Source organism: Gigantopelta aegis, chromosome 8, assembly GCF_016097555.1.
Source record: "Gigantopelta aegis isolate Gae_Host chromosome 8, Gae_host_genome, whole genome shotgun sequence".
Lineage (NCBI taxonomy): Eukaryota > Metazoa > Mollusca > Gastropoda > Neomphalida > Peltospiridae > Gigantopelta > Gigantopelta aegis.
The window spans coordinates 44,406,075-44,418,198 of NC_054706.1; the positions used below are offsets into that span (position 1 = coordinate 44,406,075).

The window sequence follows — 12,124 nt, forward strand, 5'->3', positions numbered from 1 at the left end:
AGTTGGCTTAGGGTGCACAGATAATCAGGCTAGAAAGGACAGCTGAAGTCAATTTACGGAGTACAACTGAAGCCGGATTAGACAGCACAGCTGAAGGGCCGGGTTAGATAGCACAGCTGAAGCCAGGTTAGATAGCACAGCTGAAGCCAGGTTAGACAGCACAGCTGAAACTGGATTAAAAGCATAGCTGAAGCACAGTTTGACAGCACAGCTGAAACTGGATTAGAAGCACAACTGAAGCCAGATTAGATAGCACAGCTGAAGCCATTAGATAGCACAGCTGAGGCAAGGTTTGACAGCAGAGCTGAAGCCAGGTTAGATAGCACAGCTGAAACCGGATTATAAGCACAGCTGAAACCATTAGACAGCACAGCTGAAGCCAGGTTTGACAGCACAGCTGAAGGTCTGGTTAGGGAACAGAGCTGAAACACAGGTTAAGGGAAAAAGTTTGTTTTGTTTTTAAATGACATCATTAGAGCACATTGTTATATTAATCATTGACTATTGGATGTCAAACATTTGTTAATTTTTTACATACAGTCTTAGAGAGGAAACCTGCTACATTTTTTCTATTGGTAGCAAGGGATCTTTTATATCAATCATCCCTCAGACAGGATAACACATACCATGGCCTTTGATATATCAGTTGTGGTGCACCAGCTGGAATGAGAAATAGCCCAATAGGCCACCGATGGGGATCAATCCCAAACTGACTATACATCAATCGAACGCTTTACCACTGGGCTATGTCCCACTCCCTATAGGTTAAGGAACACCATCAAAAACAGGTGGGTTATGGGGAGCACTGGTAAATATGGTACAAAACACAGCTGATGTCAGGTTACAACACAGCTTTGTGGGTACGGGGCTAGCTGAACGATCTAGTTAAAACAGTACAACTGTAGTCCTGGCGCAGAAAGCTAGCAATCAAACCTGTATGCAAATACATCAACTAACACAAATGTAACAGACCATCCCCCAATAATGCTATGGAATGATGCCATACCTTATTTTTAAAAACTAAATTCTATATCTATGGTAATGAGCTGTTCTTGCCATTACCAAGAACCAGAAAGAGCAAAATAAATCTCTGACATTGATTACATCAAAGCTGCAGACGCCTTTCATAAATTTAACTGATATTTCCCAGTGGAATAAGTATCAAATGTTAAATCACGGAATTCTTCCGTATGTATTGATCATGGAGATGCTCATACAGCATAGAACTACTGGTGTGTTCAGAATGGGATGAGCTCGCAGACACTGACTGGTTTCCATTCAATCCTATCATATGACATTTATTTAGCATTACACACTAGAACCAGTCTTGTGCGTGACCATGAGCATTTGGCCTCCTGAACATGCACTAATGGCAAGTTCAGGATATCAAACACTTGTGAACAATTTGACAGGTTTCCATTCTGTCACATTAATTTAACATTAAGCATAAAAAAAGCATGCTTGTGTCATGCTGCACCAAATTATACCATGTCAATCTATACATCTTTACTCATTGTGCAGCAGGCTTTAAAATTACCTTTTCCTGCCAGATAAGATTATTATAAATAATTAAGTACTGTGTTTTAACTTTTTATAAGAGAGTTTCATTTACTTCTTATGTCAATGCAGAAGATACATGTTAGGAGAATCACATGTTAGGGGAATCACATGTTAGGAGAATCACATGTTAGGGAATCACATGTTAGGAGAATCACATGTTAGGGAAATCACATGTTAGGAGAATCACGTTACGGGAATCACGTTACGGGAATCACATGTTAGGGGAATCACATGTTAAGAGAATCACATGTTAAGAGAAACACATGTTAGGAGAATTGTGTTCCTCACCTTTGTGCTCCGCGGGCTTCGTCTCCGTAATCCTTGTTCCTCAGCTCATTAAGGTCACCTATCAATGTCGTGAAAGATCTGCAACAAACAAAAACATCACCATCACTCACTGTATCCTTAAGGTTCATAAACACAGAATAACTATAGATGTCAGTTGAATTAATTATCGGCTACTGGATGGCAACCATTTGGTTATTTTGACACGTAGTCCTAGAGAGAAAACCTGCTACAGTTTTTCATTGGTAGCAATGGATCTTTTATATGCACCATTCCACAGACAGGGTATCACATACCACAGCCTTTGATATACCATCGTGGTGCACTGGCTGGAATGAGAAATCGCCCAATGCATGGGCTCACTGATGGAGATCGTGTCTAGACTATCTGAACATCATGCAAGTGCTTTACCACTGGGCTACGCATAGATGTCAGTTGATACAAGTAAATTGGGGGTCAGTTATTAATGCCTTTCAATAGAAAATAGTGTTAAAGTTTGTTTTGTTTAACGACACCACTAGAGCACATTGTTTTTATTATTAATCATCGGTTATTGGATGTCAAACATTTGATGAGAGACTTAGAGAGGAAACCAGTTACATTTTTCAATTAGTAGCAAGGGATCTTTTATATGCACCATCCCACAGACAGGATAGCACATACTACAGCCTTTGGCATACCAGTCGTGGAGCACTGCATAGGATGAGAAATAGCCCTATGGGCTCACCCGACAGGGATCGATCTAGACGGACCGCACATGAAGGGAACAGTTTACAACTGGGCTACATCTCATCTGACCTTTCAATGGGTGATGGTGTTGATACTATGCATATTCTACTTGTTTCAGAGCTGGGGAGGTGTTCCACTATGACATAATGCAATATATCCATATTATTTAATAAAAAAATTGTTGGATCAAAAATTGACTTTAAAAAAGAAAAGATGTTACAATATAAAATATATCCATGGTTCTAATACTTTTCTTTAACAAATATATCCAAGGTTCTAACTTTTCTTTTATTTAATTCAAGTGTTTTAAAATAGTTTTATTGTGTGCGCGTGTGCGTGCATGTGTGTGTCTGTGTATGTATGTGTGTGTGTGTATCTGTGTGTGTATCTCTCTCTGTGTGTGTGTGTGTGTGTGTGTGTGTGTGTGTGTGTGTGTGTGTGTGTGTGTGTGTGGTGGCCTCTGCTAAAACAATTTTAAGCTAGAGAATTGTTCAGAACAGAAACATTATTTTTAGTATATATATATATATATATATATATATATATATATATATATATGGTACATACTCTCTGTCAACTGTTAAACACTCCACTCCAGGTTGCAGGGCAATCACATTGGCAGTCCGACAATCTTCACTAGAATAAAAGAAAAAAAATTTGTATTTACAGGCAGAAATATATCCTGGATTTCCAAACTAATCAGATGTTTTTTAATGTAACAGGAGTAGTATCTAGTTCATTTATAAAGGTTTAAAAAAATTAAACATTTGTGCAAGCCATTATGATAAACAAATTCAGAAAACCCATTTTGCTTTGCATAACACATTAGGACTAAATAAATACATATCTGAAACTTAATTTGCAAATGAAAATCAAGTTAGGCCTTGCACAAGCATGGGCAAAAGAAACGATGATTCATGCAATTTTCAAAGGCTTGTTCATACAGCATCTGGCTATGAAATAAAATAACCTGTGATATACAACTCAGCTTACTTGCGTAACTGTAGGTTTATGAAACACATAACAACAAAGCCTTGTTATCAAACATTTGTAATCAATGGAAAGGAATATTTCGTTAACGACACCAGAGCACATTTTAAATTACAGCTATTTGGTGTTTAATGCAGTTGTTTCGACACTTGTACAATAGAGGAAAACAATTGTTTAAAACTGAGCGGTGCCACTTTAATAATACACTGGTCTAACTAGTGCAACATACATAAGCAAGGCTTTTTCTCCAAAATAATCTCCTCTTTTAAGTCTTCGTACTTCTTGTGGAACATCAAAACCCTGAATATTCTGAGTGACTTTAACCTGTTGAACAAAAACACAATAATACATGGAGCAATTTCTTAATAAAATACATTCTTCATACAATAAAGTTCCAAAAGACAAATAAGTACATAAACAAAATTACATCATAGGTCTCATTAAAAGTCAGCTTGCTGCCAATGAATATTAAATAACAAGAAGTCTTAAGTACAGTAACAAAATTACATCATAGGTCTCATTAAAAGTCAGCTTGCTGCCAATGAATATTAAATAACAAGAAGTCTTAAGTACAGTAACAAAATTACATCATAGGTCTCATTAAAAGTCAGCTTGCTGCCAATGAATATTAAATAACAAGAAGTCTTAAGTACAGTAACAAAATTACATCATAGGTCTCATTAAAAGTCAGCTTGCTGCCAGTGAATATTAAATAACAAGAAGTCTTAAGTACAGTAACAAAATTACATCATAGGTCTCATTAAAAGTCAGCTTGCTGCCAGTGAATATTAAATAACAAGAAGTCTTAAGTACAGTAACAAAATTACATCATAGGTCTCATTAAAAGTCAGCTTGCTGCCAATGAATATTAAATAACAAGAAGTCTGAAGTACAGTAACAAAATTACATCATAGGTCTCATTAAAAGTCAGCTTGCTGCTAATGAATATTAAATAACAAGAAGTCTGAAGTACAGTAACACAATTACATGGTAGGTCTTATTAAAAGTCAGTTTGCCTTCCATGAATATTAGATAGATGGCTGGTCAAAACCGATAAACATAGCTGAGGCATGTTTTAAGTGGGTAGATACAATTAGAACATTTTATGAAGATTTATTTAATCTAGACTATAGTAACCTTTTATTTAAACATTAATGTTTAATAACTATAAAAACTAATTCAGTATGATAACAATAATACATGTAGTGGAACACACTATTTTCCAACTGTATCAACCATTTCATTTGTAATCAAGTTAACATTCTTCTGTCTATTTTATCACTAGTAACTGGCAAAGTTAAGACTAATGTAATCTTCTTCACACAGAGGGACATGTACATTTGATTTTGAAGATTTCCTATCAATAATTAGTTATTATCTCTTGGACTTGGTCTAGAGCAGTTAGTGTAAAGCAGCTCAGCCTTGCATAGTTACAATTAGATCATCAGTATTAGTAACAGGGTTATTGGGAGAGGTTGTCTCAGAAATAGTGAAATGTGTTAATTCCTCACAAATTATTAATGTTCCTAACAGTCATTGGCGGAGGTTGTCTCAGACAGTGAATTGTGTTAATTCATCGAAAATTATCAATGATACTAACAAGGTTATTGAGGGTGTGTGTGTGTGTCTCCGAGATAGAAAACTGCATGTGTTAATTCCTCACAACTAAAGTTTGTTTTGTTTAATGACACCACTAGAGTACATTAATTTATTGATCATCAGCTGTTGGATGTCAAACATATGGTAATTTTCACACAGCTATATAGAGAGGAAACCCACTACATTTTTATTTTTTATATGCACCATCCCAGAAATGATAGCACATACCACTGCATTCGATATGCCAGTCGTGGTGCCCAATGGACCCACCAACGGGGATCGATCCCAAACTGACTGTACATCAAACAAGTGATTTACCACTGGGCTGTCCATCCCTAATTCCTCAAAAATTATCAATGTTATTATCAATGTTACTAATGAGGTTATTGGGAGAGGTTGTCTCAGAGATAGAGAACTGTGTTAATTCCTCACAAATTATCAATGTTATTATCAATGTTACTAATGAGGTTATTGGGAGAGGTTGTCTCAGAGATAGAGAACTGTGTTAATTCCTCACAAATTATCAATGTTATTATCAGTGTTACTAATGAGGTTATTGGGAGAGGTTGTCTCAGAGATAGAGAACTGTGTTAATTCCTCACAAATTATCAATGTTATTATCAGTGTTACTAATGAGGTTATTGGGAGAGGTTGTCTCAGAGATAGAGAACTGTGTTAATTCCTCACAAATTATCAATGTTATTATCAATGTTACTAATGAGGTTATTGGGAGAGGTTGTCTCAGAGATAGAGAACTGTGTTAATTCCTCACAAATTATCAATGTTATTATCAATGTTACTAATGAGGTTATTGGGAGAGGTTGTCTCAGAGATAGAGAACTGTGTTAATTCCTCACAAATTATCAATGTTATTATCAATGTTACTAATGAGGTTATTGGGAGAGGTTGTCTCAGAGATAGAGAACTGTGTTAATTCCTCACAAATTATCAATGTTATTATCAATGTTACTAATGAGGTTATTGGGAGAGGTTGTCTCAGAGATAGAGAACTGTGTTAATTCCTTACAAATTATCAATGTTACTAATGAGGTTACTGGGAGAGGTTGTCTCAGAGATAAGAGAACTGTGTTAATTCCTCACAAATTATCAATGTTACTAATGAGGTTACTGGGAGAGGTTGTCTCAGGGATAGAGAACTGTGTTAATTCCTCACAAATTATCACTGTTATTATCAATGTTACTAATGAGGTTACTGGGAGAGGTTGTCTCAGAGATAGAGAACTGTGTTAATTCCTCACAAATTATCAATGTTATTATCAATGTTACTAATGAGGTTATTGGGAGAGGTTGTCTCAGAGATAAGAGAACTGTGTTAATTCCTTACAAATTATCAATGTTATTATCAATGTCACTATTGAGGTTATTGGGAGAGGTTGTCTCAGAGATAAGAGAACTGTGTTAATTCCTCACAAATTATCAATGTTACAATTCCTCACAAATTATCACTTCACAGATCTGTGCTGGGAAGGAAAGGAATGTTTGTTTAACGACACCTCAGCACCTTTTTAAGGACGCCTATTTGGTGTCTGCCGCACAGTTATTTCGCCATTTCATCAATAAAGACAGAAAGGAAACCTGCTGCCATCACAAGCTATGGCAAACAATAAAACTACAATGTGCACCTCAGTGACCTGGATTCCTGGGTGACTTTGTGGTGTGCACCTCATTCTAATAATGGAAGGCTGTTAGCTGGATAGGTGGGTGACTTTGTGGTGTGCACCTCATTCTAAAAATGGAAGGCTGTTAGCTGGATAGGTGGGTGACTTTGTGGTGTGCACCTCATTCTAAAAATGGAAGGCTGTTAGCTGGATATGTGGGTGACTTTGTAGTGTGCACCTCATTCTAATAATGGAAGGCTGTTAGCTGGATAGGTGGGTGACTTTGTGGTGTGCACCTCATTCTAAAAATGGAAGGCTGTTAGCTGGATATGTGGGTGACTTTGTAGTGTGCACCTCATTCTAATAATGGAAGGCTGTTAGCTGGATATGTGGGTGACTTTGTGGTGTGCACCTCATTCTAATAATGGAAGGCTGTTAGCTGGATATGTGGGTGACTTTGTGATGTGCACCTCATTCTAATAACGGAAGGTTGTGAGTTGGATACGTGTGTGACTTTGTAATGTGCACCTCATTCTAATTACGGAAGGTTGTGAGTTGGATACGTGTGTGACTTTGTGATGTGCACCTCATTCTAATAACGGAAGGTTGTGAGTTGGATACTGGAAGGTTGTGAGTTGGATACGTGTGTGACTTTGTGATGTGCACTACTCCCATTAAAATGAAAATGAAAATGAAAAAGGTGCTTTATTAATATGCCAATATTCACTGAAGGTCCAGACACATCCATCAAGGGCAGGAGTTTGACTTGCACCAATATCTCTCTCCAGTACTGATGGAGGTGTTTTAAATATATATATAGACGTTTCTATCTGCGTAGTGAATAGTTTAATCTGTTTTTATCATTATACGGAGGGCTTAACAGAAATGTTGGGACAGTATCTTCCCCAGTCAAGACTCTACCCACAGGTGTCAGCTAGGAAGGACAACGAAGTAAGAAATGATATATCATTAAAAGTATCTAATATTGGGTAGCTCAAATATTCTTTATCTTATAACTACATGTAGTTCTTAAATTAAAATTAAAAAATAATGTTTTCGAAAAGCTGCTGGAAATCAGACTATTCATGGCCTTAAAATTGAATACAAAACAATCTCAAATTACAGTCTTAAGACACAACCAACATCAATGCCAATGGGACAATTGAAAAAGAAAACTTTCAATGGGAAATATTAATTTTATTTCTAAGACAGTGGACCTAATGTGATGGTTGTTAGTTTTATTTTTTTTAATTTTATTATTTTTTATTACTGTGTGTCACATTGTGGATGCTTGTGCACCTATAGCACCACTTTCAATAAGGATCTACTCATCATAGCCATACAGAGACATTAACTGCCATTTAAAGTAATTAGACTTACCTCCCCTTTGTTAATAATAAAGAACGTGTCACCAGTGGCTCCCTCTCGGATGATATGTTGACCTTCGTGGAAGAAATCCTGCCAAAACGTGATCGATTATTTGAAAAATATGTGCATCAGGGAAAAACCTTTCAATGGATGCCTCCTTATCCAAGAGACAGTCCAAATTACAAACATCAATCAAAAAACAGTGAAAAGCCCATCACAGCAGGATCCCAAAAGATTTTATCTACAAGTGTGAAACCAGCGAGATAACTGGAGAATGCAGTTAACAGCATGCAATAAAATGTCTCATTTAAACTGAACTAGTCACTGCAATGTGTCGACAAATATAGATTTAAAGTGGGTTATGTGTTTTCACATTAGATAGAGAAAAACCACACTAAAAAGCCAACAATGCTGTCCTTTTTTCATGTAGGTTAAAATCATATTACTTCATTTTATACATCAATTAAAAAAAAGGTAACAAGGAAAGGTATATTATCCTTCTTATAAATAAAATGCCTTGAACATTTTTTATACTTTTTTTTAACACTTTGTTTAGTTATGTGGCATCAATAAATATTTCAGAATTAAATTTTATGCTAGGGTCAAACTACCAACTACTACGACAGAGATGGTAAACTTTCTGCTCTTACAACTTCTACGACTGTATAGTTTCTAGTCTGAGCACTCTTACAACTTGATTCTCATTGTATATAAGTCCTACGACTGACCAATTGTTAATCTGAGCCCACCTGTTGCAAGTCGGGAGTTGGGGAAATTACAATGCAATCATTGAGGTAGCCAACTTCATTGTGACAGTTGACAGTCTCAGCCTAGCATTAAGCAAGCAAGGGAACTTAGTCAATTTAAATACATGTATTTCATTCACTTTTATAATCAAAACTAACAAATGAAAGCATTAGAGACCTATTTTAAGATGTTTTTCTTAAAGTTCTAAAAGCAAGTCTTAGCATAACAATATGAAGTCAGTTCCTGTATAATCTACACAGAAAAAAAAACCCCTCAATTTAAAAAAAAACTTACAATTTCCAAAACGTCAGCAATTTTGGCAAGTTTTTCAGCAGGCAGATTTTTTAGTAAAGGCACACTGAAATGAAAAGAGAAAAGATATTGAAATTTCAAGGCGATTTGAATGGATGGATGGAAGGATGGATAATTAGTAAATAAAATTTAAAGTCTGTTTTTGTTTAACGAAACCACTAGAGCACATTGTTTTATTAATCATCAGCTATTGGATGTCAAACATTTGGTAATTTTGACATATAGTCTCAGAGCGAAAACCCACTACATTTTTCCATTAGTAGCAAGGGATCTTTGATATGCACCATCCCACAGACAGGATAGCACATACTACGGCCTTTGATATACCAGTCGTGATGCACTGCCTGGAATGAGAAATAGCTTAATGGGCCCACCAACAGGGATCGATCCCAAAATGACAGCGCATTAAGCAAGCGCTTTACCACTGGGCTACATCCCGCCCCAATTAATGAATAAATCCATCCATCCATCAATGAAAACTCACTGTAACAGCTAGAACAATTAATGAATAAATCCATCCATCCATCAATGAAAACTCACTGTAACAGCTAGAACAATTAATGAATAAATCCATCCATCCATCAATGAAAACTCACTGTAACAGCTAGAACAATTAATGAATAAATCCATCCATCCATCAATGAAAACTCACTGTAACAGCTAGAACAATTAATGAATAAATCCATCCATCCATCAATGAAAACTCACTGTAACAGCTAGAACAATTAATGAATAAATCCATCCATCCATCAATGAAAACTCACTGTAACAGCTAGAACAATTATATGACAGACACATGGGTATAAAAATTAAACTAGAATTCTGTGAAATTTAATGTCTTTACCAGATGTTATTCAGAGTTGCTGATAGTTGCATCCATACTTTTCCCCTCAATGCACATTCACACAAAAATGAAATTTAAACAAACTATATAAAAAAATAAAATTAATTTTTTTTAATTTAATAAATTTTAAATTATTTAAAAAATGCATCGAGATGAACATTCATAGCTACAACTATAAACCAAGTTTCCCTGATGTAGCAGTTATAATTTGTGGTAAAAATGTAAATACAAAAACTTAAAATGTTGACATCACCACAATCATCACTGTCTATATAAGAACTGTGATGCTATTTCAAACAGATATGATTTTCTTTCACCATGAGTTCTACTAGTATTTTATTATTTTAGGAAGAGGGAGGACTGATTACCAAGAAGATAGGTTTCTAACCTGCGGAGGAATTTGGTACTTTCCTCCCGTCGTTGCAGACCTGTCTTCATCATAATGGCTTGAAAGACTCTGCGATCCAGCACCCACACCATCACATCCGTCAGAGCTGTACACAACAAACAATATCATAATAGGGATAATATACAATATTATATACAGAATATTGGAGCATTTAAATCATACCTGAAAATGCAGAGGTCAATATTAAAAAAACATTTGATTAACCAAGTCTGTTCACATGATTTTGTTTTAAGATAACAAAATATTGAGCTCTTAAAACAATTTTTGCATAATCAATAGGTTACCTAATATGTTATCTTAAACTTGCATCGAACTTGCATTTTAATGACAATATCTCAAGCTGATAAAGTAAGTTGAAACAACAAACTAAAAAATATAAACAGTTTACTGGTAATTGTTAATGAACAGTTTCTTTGGTACTTGGTAAAGTATTGGGTGGGTTTTTTTTGCAAGACACAAGTATTATGCAATAATGTTCATTACTGAATGTCCAAAAACAATCTAAAACATTTTTGGTGTACATGAATAAAGTTCTAGTGATTCTAAATGTTTCGAGTTTTCATTTCATGTGAATTTAGATTCACAATAATAATGCATGTTAGCATGAAATATTGTGCTCTGACAGGGTACTTTAAGTTTGCCTAAATTTGTCACAATAAAATGAAACACATGCTGAAAAACTAAAACAGATAATAAATACATTAGTTGTAGTAGTGTTAAGAATCCACAGAAAGTCAACATGCACCGACTGATCAATGTTCATTTAAATTTGTGTTATGCTTTGGAAAATTTAGCTTTGTTAATTCATACTATAGATACTTACTTTTGGATTAGTTTTTTGTTTATACCAAAACTGTTAAATAATAAATAAAGATAGATGACAAATTGGAGCTATTTTAGTAGTTTTTTTTAATTTCTGAAGCATAAAATAATCAAAACATTTGTACATGTTTAATGTTTTACATTTCATCACATAAACACTAATTAAATAGCATTTAACAATGAGATCTGTAAGCACTTTGAATCTTTGGGGGGGGGGGGGGGGGGGGGTCCATGGTATTTAATAAAGTTTGTGGTTTTGGTACTTTCATGACACTTATGAAACCAAATGAGATGAAAACAAGTCTTTATCATTAACTACATACATTTACTATCATTGTATCTAAAGAATATAGAATGAATTAACAAACTATATATGGAGGAAGGAAAATCTCTGCTACTATTCTGTGCTGTATTTGTTAAGAGAGAAGTAACTGATGTCATGAGCTAATTAACTTTAGGACTGTACCTTTGACCGAAGCAGTACGAGTGCAATTGTATAAAATGGCCAGCTCCCCAAACGCTCGACCAGACGCCATTCGGCCCAAATGCTGGTTATCTTTCTGGACTTCGTATTCACCATCTGTGGGATACAAATAAAAAATAAAATAAATAGTGGCACAACCATATTATGTTAAAGAAGCAAATACAGCATGTATCATTTCATACATCATTTATATTGAAAGAATATGATTACGAGATAAAACAATTATATAATTATAATTTAGGACATTGTTATATCCTAATAATTCAGTGGTCCAGTGAACTTGTACATCTAGACATTGATTTCAAATAGCTCTTATATTGTCCACTTCCAATTACTATATATGAATTGTGTCATCA

The 12,124-nt window shown here is 35.1% G+C and overlaps 1 protein-coding gene across 2 annotated transcripts in view; it reads right to left on the reverse strand.

Moving 5' to 3' along the window:
• Nucleotides 1–12,124, reverse strand: part of LOC121378889 (cGMP-dependent protein kinase 1-like) — a 197,613-nt gene that overhangs the window by 36,172 nt on the left and 149,317 nt on the right. For both annotated transcript variants that reach the window (XM_041507247.1, XM_041507245.1), the window contains exons 4-10: nt 11,751–11,864; nt 10,442–10,547; nt 9,192–9,255; nt 8,163–8,240; nt 3,794–3,888; nt 3,142–3,210; nt 1,849–1,926 (exon numbers count right to left, since the gene is read on the reverse strand). In XM_041507247.1, coding sequence (XP_041363181.1) covers nt 1,849–1,926; nt 3,142–3,210; nt 3,794–3,888; nt 8,163–8,240; nt 9,192–9,255; nt 10,442–10,547; nt 11,751–11,864 — 604 coding nt within the window. The remainder of the gene's footprint in view (nt 1–1,848; nt 1,927–3,141; nt 3,211–3,793; nt 3,889–8,162; nt 8,241–9,191; nt 9,256–10,441; nt 10,548–11,750; nt 11,865–12,124) is intronic.